The sequence below is a fragment of the Aquarana catesbeiana genome, linkage group LG03, assembly GCF_042186555.1.
Source record: "Aquarana catesbeiana isolate 2022-GZ linkage group LG03, ASM4218655v1, whole genome shotgun sequence".
Lineage (NCBI taxonomy): Eukaryota > Metazoa > Chordata > Amphibia > Anura > Ranidae > Aquarana > Aquarana catesbeiana.
Genome location: NC_133326.1, coordinates 221,050,115 through 221,069,215, shown reverse-complemented (window position 1 = coordinate 221,069,215; position 19,101 = coordinate 221,050,115). Strand labels below are relative to the sequence as shown.

The 19,101-nt window shown below is 42.9% G+C and overlaps 1 protein-coding gene across 3 annotated transcripts in view; it reads right to left on the bottom strand.

Moving 5' to 3' along the window:
* AASS (aminoadipate-semialdehyde synthase) overlaps nt 1-19,101 on the bottom strand; it is a 243,251-nt gene that overhangs the window by 91,895 nt on the left and 132,255 nt on the right. For 2 of the 3 annotated variants that reach the window (XM_073619794.1, XM_073619795.1), the window contains exon 2: nt 13,513-13,730. The exons of the other annotated variant lie outside the window; for it this stretch is intronic. In XM_073619794.1, the coding sequence (XP_073475895.1) occupies nt 13,513-13,730 (218 nt within the window). The remainder of the gene's footprint in view (nt 1-13,512; nt 13,731-19,101) is intronic. 3 annotated transcript variants of the gene reach the window in all.

Sequence of the window (19,101 nt, the reverse complement as noted above, 5' to 3'; positions counted from 1 at the left end):
GTTGTGTAGCTCAGAACAAACACAAGGCAGGCTGTATGTAAGTTCAACCAGGAATCTCTCTTTATTGACAGGAATACAGTCTCTTTTATACAGTGAAAGAGGAGGTGCAGACCTCCTCCTCATATTACTCTAACAATACACCTGTAACCTAATTAACCTAATTACCATGGGCTAATTAACTAATCCCTTTAGACAGCCTAGATGACTCAGACATGACCTTTAGGCCAGACTGGCCGTCTTGTAGCTCAGAAAACCCAATCAACATTATCACAATAGCAGAGTTAATTAACACAAACAACAATGGGGATCTAATGACTCTTAGATGCCATACTAGGCAGTCCGGAAGCAGTTAATTGTAATGTGCCTATGCACACAGGCTCGTAAACAAGTGCTGTGCATTCTTTAGTAATAAAAAAAAAAATTTTGAAAAATCTGCTTTTTTGGTCAGTAATTTACACCTCATGCGCACAAATGCTATTTGCATATGTGCACAACGAGAAAAGTGCGCAAATACATACAAAAAAAAAAGTAGATGCTCAAACAGGGAGTATCATGTCTAAGAGGCCTAAGGCAAACATTTTGGTGAGGATTCCATCTGTAATCAATTTACAGTATAGCACACGCAAAATGTTACTTGCTTCATGTGTATGACACCAGCACTTGAACATGGTACTGATGTATGATCAGACATTCCCAGGAGAAAAAAAAAAAGGAGGAAGGGCTGTGTTTGTACTACGTATTTTGGACTGAACCCAATGTTGACTAGCTAGTGAAGGCTTTTTATTAAATTGCTCAGAGAAAGGTAGGTATGTAAATAAAATTAAAAAGTTACACTCATCGGTAACATCTTTTCGAGTAGCCTTTCAGGACAGCCACAATGAGAGACCTTGGCTCCTCCCCCTTCCTTAGGAAACACTGCGCCAGCCCATAAATTTTCCCTTCCCCCTGCCGGACTTCAGTTTTTTCTAAGAGCAACTCCGGCCAGCTGGGGAGACACAAGAACACATTAATAACATACCATCACATATTACTATCGTGCCTGCATTCAGGTCTTCCTCAAGACCGCTCATAAATTTTGAGTGGGTAACTAGTGCTGTCCTGAAAGGCTACTGGAAAAGACATTACTGGTAAGTGTAACTTTAATTTCCCCTCCCTGTCTTTCAGGACAGCCACACTAAGAGGATAGACGAGCACTTGCCACTTAGGGTGGGACTAAGGCCTGCAAAACCTTTCACCCAAAGGCTTGCTCATTCGCCAACACCAGGTCCACCCTGTAATGTTTTACAAAGGTGGCAAAACTGGACCACATTGCTGCTTTGCAAATTTGCTCTGGCGGCACTCCAGCCCTTTCCGCTTGAGAAACCGCCATAGTCCTAGTAGAGTGTGCTTTTATATCAATAGGAACCTCTTTTCCAGCTAACCTATAAGCCTGGCCAATGGTTACCTTGAGCCATTTGGCATGGTGTAACAAGACTGTAAATTATAAACAAATATATAGCGCGCCGACTATAAAAGAAGTTAAAAAAAAAAAAAAATAAAGCAGCCAGCACAGCAGTGGATAAATTTGCAAAAATGACAAATTGGGTGAAATGTGCAGCGCTTATGTGATCATATAAACCATAACAAATATGAGTACAAAAAACATGAATAATAAATGATGTGCTCAAAAATACTCCAAGCAGTCCTCTATTATGACATGTGATGTCTATAAACAGAGGAACTTGGACGTGTGATGTCCAAAAAAGAAAAAAGTCAGTGACAAGCTTCAATCATGTGTGATGATAATCCTCAACCATATGAGGATATAATACAGTGACAGTCTTTAACTTCAAATATGTATGATGTAATAACAGTTGATAGTAGATCCACCACCAAAGACACCAGAAGCTGCTTACCAGAGGGATTGAACTCAAATAGGTGTACACTTAGTGAGTCAATCAAGCTTTGTGGTATAATATACCAAGGGGATCAGATGCTCTATCCAGATATGACCTCCAGATGGACCTCCGCACAGGTGTAAGGTATGGATGGACTCAGTAGATATAGGCAGTCAGCCCCATCATTAAAAGAAAGAGGAAGGCATATAGCGTAACTCCGTATGGAAATTTTAATACATAAAAAAAATAGGAAATACACTCACGTGTTTAGCAGTAAAATCAAGCGCTTATATAAAAGAAGACAGTGGTCTCAGCATAACCCTCTGACGCGTTTCAACTTTGAAGTCACCATCTGGGGTGCTGGACGACTGTACTGGCTGAGTATTTATAGATACTGGTTACCCCCATAACAAGTAGCAGCTCCGTCCGATTGAAAGTGCAAATTATGGAGATTACGTCCTGGTTCCTCCAAAATGGCGCCCGGGCTTGCATTCCAAGCCTCGTTTTCATATGTAGAGGAGGCTTACTTCCTGGTTCTGCCAAAATGGCACCCCAGCAAGAGTTCTAAGCCTCATTTTAACATGTGAAAGAGGATGTGACATCATGTGGAACAGTGACTGGTTTAAACAGCCAAAAATATGGCACCGCTATTCTGGGGGACACATAGGAGCAGATGTGGCTTAAAATGGCACAATATCCAGGGCATATAACCTACAAAATGGCGCCGTTTGTCATAAGGACATGTATATTAATACACAAAGTCACAAGATATCACCCGTCTGGCAGCAAATAGCCCCAGAATAGCGGTGCCATGTTTTTGGCTGTTTAAACCAGTCACTGTTCCACATGATGTCACATGATGTCCACAGAGAGGTAGGCATCCCAGTTATCATACCCCTGTACCACCACATCGTGGACGGGCCAATAATCGGAATAAGAGGGGAGGTAGAAGTCGCTCCAGAGGCAACCAACACTACCATCAGACTCCTCATTATGTTGATTATAGAAATTATGGATACACGGGTCTCCTGTGAGAACCTATGATAATCCACCCCCCCATGACTCTCGTTATTATGACCATCCGTCAATCCCAGTGTACAACAGATTTTCTCCAATCTGTCATAGAGAGGATCAGTCATATAACAGGAACGAATATAATCGTTCTTCATTAAGTCAAAATTGTTATGATTTAAACGGAAACCAGGATTTTCGTCGGGCCCACAGGGAAGAAAAAGGTCTTCGGACCCAAAAGAGGTTCTAGAGGGGGGCGGAGAATCCAGAGAAGAAAAAAGAAAAAGGACATGATAGGCAATGCAGTTTTTATTTAAGCACTAAGGAATTGACCACTCAGGAAATGATACTAGACAAGGGTTTAAAATTTGCCCCCCAAAGGAGATTAGACAATTCCACACCTTTATAGACGTCCATAAATTTATTAGGAAGATTAATATCCAACGTTATCTAGCTTCCAATACGTCTTCTCAATTTCAAAGAGCTGCTTCCTCAGGCACGGTACATTCAGGGCTGTCCAATCCGTCTTTATTCAGCCCCCCTGTACCTGCAGCTCCTGCCGTCAACATTTTTAGGAACCTAGTTTTGCAAGATTTAGCCAAGCTTCCTCCCAAAAAGACATATAACCAGTCCTTTCCAATGCTCGGGTTCAAATCACTGTGCGAGAGGAAAGTCATTGTAGTCCGTCCTGCCGATAAGGGCGGAGGCATAGTCATGCAGGACAGACTGGACTACATTCAAGAAATGTATAGGATATTAAGCGACCCGGACACATATAGGGAACTTACCAGAAACCCTACTGCCCAATATAAAAAAAGAGCTGGACCAACTAGTCTTAAAAGGTTTTAATGAGCAGATTCTAAATAAAAAAGAAAGGGCTTACCTAGTACCTACTGCACTTAGAATCCCAATCATGTACCATTTGCCCAAGATCCACAAGGATCCGGTTTACCCTCTGGGTCGACCAATCATAAGTGGAATTGACTCTGTAACATCACATATCGGTAAATATATCGATTTCTACCTTCAACCATTGGTCAAAGGCACTCCATCGTATCTTAAGGATACAACTGATACCATTAGGCTACTAAAGTAAAGTGTGGAGATTGGGGGGGGGGACCTGCTGATGGCCATTGCAGACGTGGCATCATTGTACACCTATATCCCCCATACCAGAAGTATAGAAGCATTCACACATTTTCTGAACAGGGACCATTCCATTACCAATAAACAAAGTGAATATATTATTGAGCTATTACAATTCGCTACCAAACACAACTACTTCTGGTTTGACCAAAAGTTTTTCTTGCAACAGAAGGGTGTGGCTATGGGGGCTAAATTTGCCCCTAGCCTTGCCAACCTTTTTATGGCAAAATGGGAGGAGGATGTAGTCTTTTCTGAACACAGGCCCTCATTGGTACTGTGGGCCAGATATATAGACGACACCCTCCTCCTATGGGATGGCACCCCCGAATCCCTCAGGGATTTCTTTGTGTTTTTAAATGACAACGATCGGGGGATTTTATTGACATATGAATTTAGCTCATCTAAAATTTACTTTTTGGATCTCGAAATCGAGATGGTCTCACACCAATTTAAGTTTAAAACTTACTTCAAAAATACTGACCCTAATAGCTTTATACCAGTTGACAGCTGTCACCACCAATCCTGGTTACAGTCTGTGCCTCATAGTCAGTTCCTGAGATTTCACAGGAATTGCACAGATGTAGACAACTATTTTACTCAAGCATCAACACTGAGGGACAGATTCATAGAAAAGGGGTACGACCCAACATCGTTAACTTCAGAAATAAATAGAGTGGCTGCAATTGATAGAAATTCTTTGCTGACACCAAAACCTCCTCTTGAACAAGATAGCTCATTTAAGTGCTCTATGCTCACCACTTTTTCAGTCCAACACAGAGAAATTAAAAACATTATTTACCGACATTGGGATATACTTAGGAATGACCGTGTTTTAAAGGAAATACTCCCAGAACAACCTAAGGTCATCTTTAGAGGTGAGCCTTCTTTGCAAGGAAAAATTGCACCTAATATCATAAATCCCCCCATACGACCTTCTTTTTTTCATAACTTAGTGGGTTATTTTCCCTGCAAAAGATGCACTGTATGTCAATACAATTCCCGTGGTAGACGTAAACGCCTTGAGTTTAAATCGAACACTACAAACTGTACATATCCCATTAAAACATTCTGCACTTGTGCTACCACACATGTCGTTTATCTGATTACCTGCCCCTGCAGGAAGCAGTATGTGGGCCGTACAATTCGAGCTTTTTCTGTTAGAGTCAGCGAGCATATCGCTAAAATAAAAAGTGGTGACCTCAAACATAATGTGCCTCGACATTATAGAAAGCATCAGACGAGACCCTACTGGTTCTCAATTTCTTGTCATAGATAAATATACACCTCCTTGGAGGGGAGGAGCTAAGACAAGGGGAGTCTCTCGCTTGGAGACTTATTGGATCCACCAATTGCAGACCTACTCCCCTTTTGGGTTAAACATAGAATCAATGCTTTTATTAACCAAGCATGATGCCTTTTCTCTATTTCTGGTACTTTAGGGTCCAGTTGGTATCTATTAGAATATCTTTTATGAGAGGTTTTTAAGTATTTTTAAATGTTTTTATGAGGGTATTTTTGTTAATTTTTTATAACATATATTTTAGAATGTATTTTGGATTTCTTATTTGAATATATACTGGTTTGGTCCCTATCACAAATATCAGCTCGATCCAACCAATAACCTGTCCTTTTTGAGGGGTGCCATCATTTGTCACACCTTAGTATCATATTTTTATATATATTACATTTTTTTTTTCTACCCCCACATGGAATCTCGGGATTCGAACCGGTGACCCTTTTGCTGCTGGGTGGGAGTGCTGGCCACTACACCACTGCCCATGTTCAGGCTAGATTGATGTTTGGATGTATTGTATTGTTTTTCATTTTTGCTTCCAGAAGGTTGATATCTTGTGACTTAGTGTATTAATATACATGTCCTTATGACAAACGGCGCCATGTTGTAGGTTATATACACCGGACATTGTGCCGTTTTAAGCCACATCTGCTCCTATATGTCCCCCAGAATAGCAGTGCCATGTTTTTGGTTGTTTAAACCAGTCACTGTTCCACATGATGTCACATCCTCTTTCACATGTAAAAATGAGGCTTGGAACTCTTGTCCGGGTGCCATTTTGGCAGAACCAGGAAGTAATCCTCCTCTACATATGAAAACGAGGCTTGGAATGCAAGCCCGGGCACCATTTTGGAGGAACCTGGAAGTAATCTCCATAATTTGCACTTTCAATCAGACGGAGCTGCCACTTGTTATAGGGGTAACCAGTATCTATAAATACTCAGCCAGTACAGTGGTCCAGCACCCCAGATGATGACTTCTAAGTCGAAACGCATCGAGAGGATATTCTGAGACCACTGTCTTCTTTTATACGAGCACTTGATCTTACTGCTAAACACGTGAGTGTATTTCCTTTGCTTTTTATGCATTAAAATTTCCATACGGAGTTACGCTATATGCCTTCCTCTTTCTTTTAATGATGGGGCCGACTGCCTATATCTACTGAGTCCATCCATACCTTACACCTTGTCCAGAGGTCCATCTGGAGGTCATATCTGGATAGAGCATCTGATCCCCTTGGTATATTATACCACAAAGCTTGATTGACTCACTAGGTGTACACCTATTTGAGTTCAACCCCTCTGGTAAGCAGCTTCTGGTGTCTTTGGTGGTGGATCTACTATTAACGGTTATTACATCATACATTTTTGAAGTTAAAGACTGTCACTATATTATATCCACATGTGGTTGAGGATTATCATCACACATGATTGAAGCTTGTCACTGACTTTTTTCTTTTTTGGACATCACACGTCCAAGTTCCTCTGTTTATAGACATCACATGTCATAATAGAGGACTGCTTGGAGTATTTTTGAGCGCATCATTTATTATTCACGTTTTTTGTACTCATATTATTCGCTATGGTTTATATGATCACATAAGCGCTGCACATTTCACCCAATGGTGCGACAAGACACTTTATACCTTTTTCTTGCCCCAGAAAACAAAATAAACAAAGAGTCTGACTTCCTTATGTTTTTTTTCAGCTCTAAGTATTGCAGGATGCATCTCCTTACATCTAAGGTATGAAATTTAAACTCCCTTTCTCCTGAAGGATTAGAGCAGAAAGTGGGTAAGATTATCTCCTGGCTTCTATGATACTTCGAGGCCACTTTGGGTAAAAATGCCGGATTGTTTTTTAAAACTACCCGATCCGAAAAAACAACACAAAAAGGAGGCGTGACAGATGAGGCCTCTATTTTGCTGACCCTCCTGGCAGTTGTCACTGCAACCAAAAATTCTGTCTTGAAAGTAAGATCCTTTAGTGAACAATTTTCTAAAGGCTCAAATGGTGGCTCTGTTAGGGCCTGTAAGACCAGAGATGGGTCCCACTTGGGAAAGGGTGAACCTTGAACTGGTCTTTGTCTAGCTAGAGCTCTGAAAAATCTGACCACTCAGGGGTTGGTGGCTAGAGGTTTTTCCAAATGTGTGCTTAGCGCTGATACCTGGCATTTAAGGGTAGAAATGGCTAACCCTTTATCTGCCCCGCACTGCAAAAACTCCAACACTGCTATGGGACTCTGCACATTGAAGGAGTTTCCTATGCACCACTCGTTACCCCTTTGGTTTTTTTAATATTCCTTTCTCAGTAGCCAGGCCGCTAAGTTCCAACAGTCTCTAACCCCACTTCCTGCTCTGGTGCCCTCTCTCTGACTAAAGCATCTATACAGTAGTTACATAGTTAGCCAGGTTGAAAAAAGACAAGTCCATCTAGTTCAACCATAAAATAATTAAATAAATAAATAAAATAAAAAATATTCATACAATCCCATATACCCAACCCTATACCCACAGTTGATCCAGAGGAAGGCGAAAACCCCCCCAGAAAAGCATGATCCAATTTGCTATAGAAGTACTTGCACAATAGCTTTGTCCAAGATTCCTCTAGAGTGGCGCACTTTCTCCTAGAGCTATGTGAGGATCTTAACTTTTCAGTAGTTTTCTGAAATACATGCAAGAAAAAACAACCATCACCTTTCCACAAATGATACAACCCTGGGGAGTGTACTAGACCCTTTTAACAAGACTCTGAACCACCCCACTACCAGGAACCATTCATAAAGGGGGGAAATTCTAGATAGAGAAGACCCTTCCCCAGGGTGCTCTTACCTTAGGATGGCTGGAGCTATCATCGCTGTGCGCCCGCTTCAGACATGACCTGCGCCAGTGGTTGCTGCTTGTGGAGTCTCACACTGCCTGTGCCGTGTTCCCGACTCCTCTCCAGACTGCGCCTGGCCCACTATCAGCCCCACGACTCGGTACCGGAAGTGGGGGGTCAAAGGGAAGCATCCGCCCTCCACCGGAAATGACGTCAGCCGCCGCTCGCCTGGTTCCAATTGCGGCTTGCACCCGTGTACAGGGAGAGCGAAGCTGCCTCCCTGCTGCAACCCTGTGGTTGAGATAGTGGGACCCCGGATCTTCCTCCCGTACTTGGTGAAGCTGGGGTGGCGAACTGTGTGGCAGGTATGTACCACACCATGTCCCTGGGAGAGCCCCTGCCTCCCTTACAGGGCTTCAAATAGCCACAGTCTCACTGATTGCCAGGCCAGGTTCCCAAAATATCCATTCATGGTTGCACATAGACATTTCTGCATAGGAGGAACTTTGCCTTGCACCCATGACTGACCCACTTACAACAGCAAAGCAATTCTTTACAGTTAAGCGATTGTCTAAACTTCTAGACCTAGGTGACAGACCATTTTAGGAAGCATTATTAAAAGTTAAACTTCTATGTAGTTGCATGGGAGGTTAGCAGAGTGTACAGGAAAGAATGAATTGTCTCTTTCTCTCTGTCCTTTTGTGTATTCCAAGGCACTACAATGAAAGCAAGATTTCACATATTCTTCCCCAGCAGGTTTTGTACTGGAGTATGCTTGTATCATTCTGGAACACAGAAATGGCCTTGGATTGCTTAAACAAAAGACGTTCTTTCTTAATGTTACATGTATTAAGAACATTGGCCTGTTTATACATAAATTCTCAGAAAGCTGACCCCAATATAAAGTAAACACTGAAGCGACAATGTTACATCTAAACTAACCGGTGCCAAGTCCATTCATTTGTGTATGTCCTTAGGAAAAAGACATTACATTGCCCGAAAATCTAGATGTGATTAGACAATACATCAGACTACAAAAACCTAATGGCATACATTTAATATGAAATGTACACTGTTTTGTCAAGTGCACTTTTTCTGATATCCTATAAAATAATAAGCTTTCGTTTTCATTAAATACTTGAAAAGAAAAACTTTTACTAGCCGTATCCTATGATACGCTAGCGAGTTACTCGCTTCTTTCTGTACATAAAATACAAGGGCAATTCTGATTACTTACTGCTGGCCAAGAGAATTACATGTGCCTGTTCTGAAGGAGATTTCAAAACAACATATTCCGCACTACTTTATGGGAACTAACTGAGAAATTAGCCCAAGGCTTGTACTTGACCCCCGCACTCCTAGCCAATTTTAAAGGCCACTTTGCTAGAGAACATGTGGAGGGACAGGTATGATTCTACACATAATATGGGACTGCCCCCTTATTTAGGGTTTTTGGATAGAGATATTCCAAACAAGTGAGATTGTGGGCCATTCCATACCACCCACCCCCACATTAGCAATGCTCAACCTGAATATTGACCAAATCCCTCCGAAATCACAAAAAGCGGTTACCCACATACTGCTGGCAGCCAGGCTTATCCATGACGAAACAATGGAAGGCTCTTGCTCCTTCAACAATCCTAGATGTAGACTAACCCAAACTCATACCTACGAACTCCTGCTAACTAGGGATAGAGAAGCATACCAAATGTGTGGTTGGCTTGGTATGAGAAGTTTACTAGAGGGATCTCAGTTTAAGCTCTATGGGTTATATCTTCTGACTAAAACGGATCATACTCCGCAATTCAGTCATGTAACTGTTCTATGACTGGATGGATTTAGGATGTTGTTCATTTTTGTTTTACTGTAAATTCTCTATGTCATTTGTATTAACTCAAAATGTAAAAATCTATTAAATTAAAAAAGAAAAATGTCACACGTGTTTTGTTTTTGTTTTCTTTCAATGTTCCCGAAAAAAAATAAAAACGTCCGCTTTCCTCCCTTTATTGTCATATGTCATTCTGGGTCCCTGTTGACAGTTTCCGCAACACTTGGAACGGAAGTGGGAAGCAGGTACACCGATTAGTTCATATACAAATAGAAAAGCCTTCCATAGTATAAAACCAAAATTTACTGTATAAAAGCAACAACGTAAACACTCAGTTTGAGATGAAAGCAAACAGCAGATTCCAATACAATATAAAGGTCTCCGGTCCGCCGTGACTCGGAGATCAAATTCAACCAACTCCTTCCTATGCGTTCGGTCACAGAACGCGTGACTTTATCAGGGATCCCTGTGAGTGTTACCTTGTTGCTATTATACAATAAATTTTGGTTTTACACTATGGGAGTCTTTTCTATTTGTATATGAACTAATCGGGGAGCATCTGTGGGGGAAAGTGACCAGAAAGAACACAGGCAGACCATCAGTACCACTAGCAATGAGGAGAGACGTGCTAACCAGCGTGTTTGATCTGTGACATAATACAGATCAAACTGTGAGGTAAGCTGCCACCCTCATACTTAATACACACGAGGTGGATATCGCTATCATGGGAGTTATGTGGGAAAACACGCTATCATAAAAAGAAAAAAGGAAAAAATAGCACTGAAAGAAGTTCTTTTTGCATTTTTAGCCGTTTTCTGGGACTTTGCACCTGTCTTGGAACTAACTAGTTCAGCATCACAGTGGAACTGTTTGAATTTACTTTTTGCACTTTATAAATATTTATTTTTATAGATGTATCTCAAATATTTGTTTTTATAAGGAACCTATATGTTATCTGTATCTTGATGCACCTTGCTTACTGTTTTCATGACAGGATTGTGAGTTATAAACAAACTCACAGGTACTATTTTATACACTGAATAGATTCATTTAATATCTTTGTTTGCACTATTTTTTGGTTTTGCTTTTTGTTATCTTTGGGATTTCACACTGGAAGCAAAGCACCACATCATATCTTGTAATTTAATCTATGTAGTGGAACAACCCACTAGTAAAACTATTGGTCCTGGCTACGATGGGCCTCCTCGGAGGATTCAAAATAGACTTCGGCACCTTGGGTAGGTAGCAAAAGTCGGGGTTTTGCAGCTTTCGGGTAGTAAGAAGCCCATTTCCCCCTCATTTGTTGATATGTCCCTCTTCAACTATTAAAATAAGGGATTTTGGGCTAATCTGAGGTGTCAAGGTGCGAGATTTTGTCTGGCCTGCTGAGGCCTGATGGTGCAGGAACTGGGGCTGGCCTGCTGAGGCCTGATGGTGCAGGAACTGGGGCTGGCCTGCTGAGGCCTGATGGTGCAAGAACTGGGGCTGGCATGCTGAGGCCTGATGGTGCAAGAACTGGGGCTGGCATGCTGAGGCCTGATGGTGCAGGAACTGGGTTGATCTGAGGTATGAAGGTGCAGGATTTGGGATGATCTGAGGTGTGAAGGTGCAAGAATTGGGACCAGAGCCATCTTTAACGCAGTGCAGAGGTGAAGGGGGTCTTTCTTTCAGTTGCTGAGGCTGTCCTCTATACACAATCCAACAGAAGAAATGCTGTGGACTATCCCAGTACTGATAGACAAACAATCAACATTAAGTAAAAATGTAATTTATTATATATAAAAAACATACAATTGAACAAAATCAATATACAGATAAAAGGGGAATATTTAGCCTTACAGTATGCAAATACTAGTAGGTTTTCCCAAAAAATATCTGGTAATGGAGTTTTCCTCACAGATTAAAAAAGGTCCTACTAGTTATGCGGTCCTAATACCGCTTCGTCAGGAGGAATAATCTATAAAACAGGTGATATATTTAGAGGAGACATACAAAAGATTTGACAAGCATATAAAATATATAGATCAGCAATAACATTGAGTGGTTGCTTACCCGGAAGCCCAAAGCCAGCAATGGTCACAAATCACCCAAAGGTCCCCCCCGCGGGATGATGATGGTTTTTATGCCTAAATTAAAGGATGTAATATCTGAGGCTATACTCTAAAATTACTTTAACACAGTGCAAAAGGGGCAGCTGCCCTGGGCCCAGTCATTGTTGTGGGGCCCAAAGCAGCTGCCACTTAAGCCCACGCTGTCAAGTGGATTTGGCTATCATGAATGAAGTTTTCTCCTGGTAACTTTGTAGCCTGCTGGGCCCGGCATGGTTTAAGTGTCCCAACAGTGTCCCCCCACACTGGCCCACTACCTCCCAGGCTGGCCGTGGTCCTACCCCTTAGCTCAGTTTGATTGGATTGAGTCTCTTCCCCGGAGATCTGCTACACCCCTCCCTCCTGTGCGGGTTCCTGCCGAGTGACTCTTCTCTGCCAGATGAGGGCTGCGTCTCTCTCGTTGACAGAGTGTCCTGCCCTGAGCCAGGTTCCCCCTCTGTCCCTAGGTGTTGCAGCTGCTGAACTTCTCAGAAGGGGGAGGGCAGGGCTGCTGGGTGTTGTAGTGCGGGCCAGTGATTGGCAACTGTGAGGTTCCCAAACCCCACATATCCCCCTTCCTTTCCTGCATTTCCCAGCTATTGCTTCATAGGAGAATATGGAAGAAGAGTGGTGCTTGTGAAGTCTCCTGGCAACCAGGATCGACTGACCACCACCTCTCCACCCTCAACCCTCACCTCTCTACCCTCAACAAATAACCCCTCCCATGCCTTACAACCCCCCTCCGCCCCAAACTCTCCACTCTCAACAAACCCCCCTCCCCACCTTATAACCCGCAATAACCGTCCCTCCCAGCTCTCCACCCTCAACAATAACCTGTGTAATGACAGGGGAGGGGGGACATGTGTAATGATGATTGGGGGGGGGGGTAGTATGGGGGAGGGGGTTCTGTGTAATGATTGGGGGGGGGGTGAAACTGATCTGAGGTGTGAAGGTGGAGGAATTGTGTTGATCTGCGGTGTGAAGGTGCAAGATTTTGAGTGATCTGAGGTGTAAAGGTGCAAGAATTGGAACTGATCTGAGGTGTAAAGGTGTAGAAATTGGGCCTGATCTGAGAGAGCTTTATTAGGTTGACTGTCTATTTCCAACTGTATATTTCACAGAAGTCCTCAGCTGGGATATTCATTTCAAGCTTACCATACTTACCTTGCAGCACAAGTCTTCTGGGTTACCATATACTATACCATTTACCATTGATCTTTAAAAACTCAATATGCATGTCGTATATAGCATTCAATGGATTTTTTTTTTTCTCTTTTAAATCCTTTCCTTTTCGCGATCGAGCGTGAAGTATTTTTTTTTTTTTTTTGTGTGTAGCTGGCACTCAAAATTTCTTTGAAAACATTTTTTAGTGCACTATGCACAAAAGGTTGCCTACCCCTGTCATAGTGTGATACAATAAATAGCTGACAAGCACCAAGTCAAATTATACCTTCTCATGGATTGCTCTCCTATTAGACGGCTGCACTAGAACTTTATAGCCAAGATTTGTGAGTTCCTTGACATGCTTTGGTGCAAGAGGTGCTCGCCGCTCCCAGGCATTGATGTCCTCCCTTCGAATCGCCAACACAGCTCTGTGGTGATGACGTACTAGATGACCAGGACTTGCATTGTATCTTCTGCAATTCAAAACCCGCCACATACTGATATCTGATGAAAAAAAAAAAAAAAAAAACAACAATTTGCAGAAGCATCAAAATATACTGTAAGCCTTAAAAAAAAAATAATAAAAAAAAAATATAATAGGATTGCCAGTGATTCATTCACAAGAATCAATGGGGTATATGTAAGTAATACCAAATTGGTGTCAAAGAGGAGCTCCAGGCTCCTGTGTAAAAACTAAAAGTCAGCAGCTACAAAAATTGTAGCTGCTGACTTTTAATAAACAGCCACTTACCTGTCCCACGATCCAGCGATGGGCTCACCCCAGCCGCTTTCCCCTACGGTCATCTGTCCCCGGTGCCAGCATCTTAAAGTGATTGTAAAACAACCCATTCAGTTTAAAATAGAAATGAAAGGCAAAACATATGTATAAATATAAAAATACAATAGTACCTTGGATTACGAGCATAATCCATTCCAGAAGCATGCTTGTAATCCAAAGCACTCGTATATCAAAGAGTTTCCCCATATAAGTCAATGGAAACTCAGATAATTCGTTCCACAGTTACTGCTGGTGTATAGAGTACTGTATGTGGCCAGAGGTGTGGGGGCGCCAGAGACACTCGCAGACGCACAGCAACACTCGGGAACAGATCGTCTCCAAGCGTCTGTGGCCCCCTCGCACCACTGACCAAATGCGGTACTGCACACCCCAGCGGCCTGAATCCTGCTTGTCTCGTGAGACAACGTGGGCAAATTGAATCAGGATTATTAACAAAAAATAGTTTGTATTGCAAAACGCTTGTAAACCGCGTTACTCACAATCCGAGTTGTCACTGTACAATATAAATACCTTTTTCCCCTTTTTTTTTAGAAGTAATCACATTCCCTCTGTTCTCAGCTGCATAAGAGCTGGGGGAGGAAAAGCAGCAGCACACGGAGAATGAGCTTCCCAGTGAAAGGCTGTGTGTATCAGGACAAGTCAAATCATTGGAAGAGAGCACACAGAGTTCCCGGCAAAGCTAGAGAACTAACCACACTTCTGCTTAGTGTGGTCAGTTTTTAAATCGGAAAGCAGAGGGACTGGCAGGAAAATCAGGGATTTCATATAAAGGAAGTAATACAAAGAGAACAGGATACTTTCTCATACAAGTACATGGTACAGCAGCCACATATCAGGAATATAATGTTTTGGGGTAACAAAAGCTTTAACTGTGGACAAGCCGCGCTACGCATTGTGAATAGTCCCAAAGGTTTTTGTGATCTGTTACGTGTCCCAGAAAACTGCGGGGAGGGGAGAAATTCCGCTTCCGATTGCCTAATTGGATGGAGCGGAAGTAAGAGCGAGTACCTGTCAAAATCAGGTACCCGTCCCCACAGACCTGACAGTGGGGGATTTCACACACAATCCGATGGCTGCAGCCACCATGATTGTGTGTAAAACTGACAAGCAGACTCCTGCCTGTCAGGTGGAAGCATTCAGGCCACTGCGCTGCGGTCTGAATGCTTCCACACGCCTCCAGTGTCGCCCCCCCCCATGTATTCTGGGCTCTGCTTGCCCAACTGCTGGTCCAGGGCCAACAGTGGATGCCAGCGGGTGGAGGGAAGGGAAGGGAACGCACACACGGCCACTCTTCTTTTCCTGTTTGTGACCTGGGTCACCCTGTCACTTTCCCGGCTAGCATAGCTAGGAATGCAGTGTATTGCAATGCAATCTGCATTGCAATAAACCCAGTGGAGCACAGGTCTATAAGATGTCTCATTAAAGAGGAAAAACAAAGAGTCCCCTCCTATGTAATGAAAAAAAAGCTAAAATTTTTTTTTTTTTTTAAATTGCAAAAAAAAATAAAGTTACACTGAAGCATGTAAAAACCCTCCTCAAAAAATGGTGAGGTCCCCCACCCCCACATACAAATGTAACGCATTGCCTACGCATAAAAACGTTGACTGCAATACACATGTATATTTAGCCACGCACGCTGGAGTGAGCAATAATTCTAGCACAAGACCTCCTCTGTAACACTAAAACTGATGACCTATAGGGGGTTTTTGAAGTGTCTAGACATCATAATCACAGGAGATTACAATGTTTCAGTTATGTGAATGGACAGAGTCAGTGATCACTGACTCTGTTCATACATCAAAGGAAGGAGGATGACATGGAGAGGGACAGCAGAACGGAGGGGGACATGGAGGAAAACTGGAAGGGGACAGCAGCAGAATGGCGGGGGACACAGAGGAAGAAAGGAGGGGGACAGCAGTACGGAGGGGGACAGCAGCAGAACGGAGGGGGACACGGAGGAAGAAAGGAGTGGGTCAGCAGAACGGAGGTGGCATTGAGGGGGACTGGGGGAGGATGCGGTGACAGTCAGCGGTGTTCGTGTGTGGGGGAGTTACAAGCTGAAAGGGGGGGGGGGGGGGAGGGGAGAGAAGCTTGTAACTGCCCCACTCACCGATCACCGCTGACTGTACAGGTATCGGGTGAAGTATCGGGAGCATTTGCCTAAGTACAAGTACTTGGGCAAATGCTTGGTATCGGTGCCAATACCGATACTAGTATCTGTATCAGGACAACCCTAGAGAAAAAAGTGTTGCATGACTGCGCAATTGTTATTTCAAGTGCGGCAACACTGAAAGCTGAATATTGGCCTGAGCAGGAAGGGGGTGGAAGTACCCAGTAGACAAGTGGTTAAGTACCATATAGTTTGGCGCCTTTCCACGAGCGTGCACAATTTTTGAGAGTCACATGTTAGGCTTATTTACTCGGCGTAACATTATCTTTTACCAAACAACTGTGCATTAAAATTCTCTAAAGTGTATTTTTGCAAAATAATTTGTGTTTGAAAAAAATCGCTGTGCAAATATCGTGACACAAAAAATAAATTAAAAAAAAAAAAAAAAAAAGATAAAAATTGCAATACCCATAGGGCCTTTGCTTAAATAATGTTTGGCCGAGCTAAGTAAATTTTCCAGCAAACAAAGGCAGATTTTTACAATTACAGTATGTGAAAAATGTCAGAATAGGCCTGGAGCTCAAGTGGTTAAGATGATTTCATGATCACAGATGTTGCAACAGAAAATTGCAGATCCAAAAATGTTAACCTAGAGTTCACGGTCACCTGTGTGATGGCATTCATAAGGGCCTTTTTAACAGGCTTTGGACTTGTCATTGGTGTCAGTTTGAGATGCTTCTAGTATCAGATTTCATTGACAGGTGCATTTGACCTACAGTTGATCGAGTTGCTACGAGTAAGTTTTGCAATCTATTCAATGTCAGCTTTCTCTAAAAACGGACGTTCCCTAGAAGAAAAAGTCTTTAGTGTTCTATGACAGGGCTGTACCTGTTCCAGCTTAAAGTGATTGTAAAGTCTTGTTTGTTATTTTTATAGGGGAAAAAAAACATGTTATACTTACCTGCTCTGTTGCAGAGCAGCCCAGATCCTCCTCTTCTCGGGTCCCTCCCTCCTGTTCAGTGTCCCAAAGCAAGCAGCTTGCTATGGGGGCACCCGAGCTGAGTCACAGCTCCCTGTGTCCATTCAGACATGGAGCCCCGGGCCCTACCCTGCCTGTAATGTCTTCAAAGCAACTACTTAACCTAAAAGAAGGGCATCGCATTCAAGCAATATTTTATGACTCCCAGTGTAACTAACTGAAATAACATGAACAGCCATGATCATACATATGGCATTTATAACCTGTAGCCCCGTATCCATGCTCCTAAAGCAGTGCAAAAAGTTGACTTGCAAAGTGCTGTAATCCATACCAGCCAATAGGATTTCACTTCGTAAATGTCAAATCATTGAAGGAGTGATTGATTGGTTGCCATCATTTACTGCAGTTTGTCTTATCAAAGAGACCCTAATGGACAGTGAGAAAGATGGCATGGACTCCCAGAGATGGATACCAGCTTTTAATATATTTTCTTAGCTTATTTTGATATGCTGTTTTGCTTAAACGCTTGAGCTCCTTGGACATACTTAGTACGCTCAAAGAGTGAAGGGCTAATCAAACTGATGGCTGAACCCCTTTTGTTCATCCGGTTCCTGTATATCACTTTTACATTCTGAGCGGCGCAGCGTGCAACCCCCCCCCAAGCGTACTTCCCATGCTCTCCGCTCTTACCAAGACCATATCAAGCCACTTCAGGATGGAGACCCGGGGGAGACGGAAGCACATACATGCCTCAATATACCCTGTAAAACGAAGAAACCAGAAGCGATGATGATTTTGTCACCTCTGGCTTCACATCCACCATTTCCTGGCCGTTACAACCAGGGGACACATCTAACCAAGCAAATCTATGCGCAGGGCAGAGTAGACATTGGGGTCTATTGGACCCCTAAAGTCCCCGAAAAGTGTACCTGTCACCTGCCTGATGCCATCTCATTGGGTACGCAGTCATGTTGAAACAGGAAGGGGCCACTGGTGAACAGTCTTTTTGGAACAGGAAGGGGCCATCTCCAAACTGTTCCCACAAAGTTAGGAACATAAAATTGTCCAAAATGTCTTGGTATGCTGATGCCTTAGGCCTCATGCACACGAGACTCTGTTAAACGCGCGTTCAGAGGCAGCTGGACACTTTTTTCAACTGCCCCTGAACTCATTTAATGTTATCCGTTGCGTCCATGTACACAGTCTCATTTTTTGGTGTTTAGGCAGTTGCGTTTAACCTTGTTTTTCCAGAAGCAAAAAAATGGGTTCAGACGTCAAACGCGGCTAAACGCACGTTTAGCCGTGTTTGCGTTTATAAGTGTTTTTAAAGGAACCCTATTTTTTGGACCAGAAAACACAGAAATATGATGGTAAAAAGCAGCAGAGAATGACATTTTGAGAATATCCAAAAGTTGGGGTTCCTAGCAAGTGGCTCCGAGATACGGGACGCCAAAGTCGGGTCGCAAAATGTCAAGCACTTTTCTGCAGCAGAGAATGACATTTTGCGACCTGAATTTGGGGCCCCCATATCTCAGGGCCACTTGGTGTTAGGAACTCCACATTTGATGTGCAAACGCAGTGGAACTAGCACTACAACATATCCAAAGTTGGGGTTCCTAGCACCAAGTGGCCCCGAGATACGGGCCCCAAAGTCAGGTCGCAAAATGTCATTCTCTGCTCTGCAATATGTTCAATATGGGATAAATTTCCAAAAAAAACATAGAAAGAGAGGCAAATGCAAGTATACAACTACTCTCTCTGCTGCTGCTGCTCACTCTTAATAAAAAGGCAGAAATAGTTAAAATGTATCATGCTTTCTGAGCTTGGGGAGGGTCTTTGTTATCTTAACTAAACACTTCTAGAAGCAAACACGGTTAAACGCGGCAAAACGGGAGTTTATAAACGTCGGTTTCAGCTTTTAAAAACGTGTTCAGCAGAGTTTGCACCGGCGTCTCGTGTGCATGAAGCCTTAAGAGTTCCCTTCACT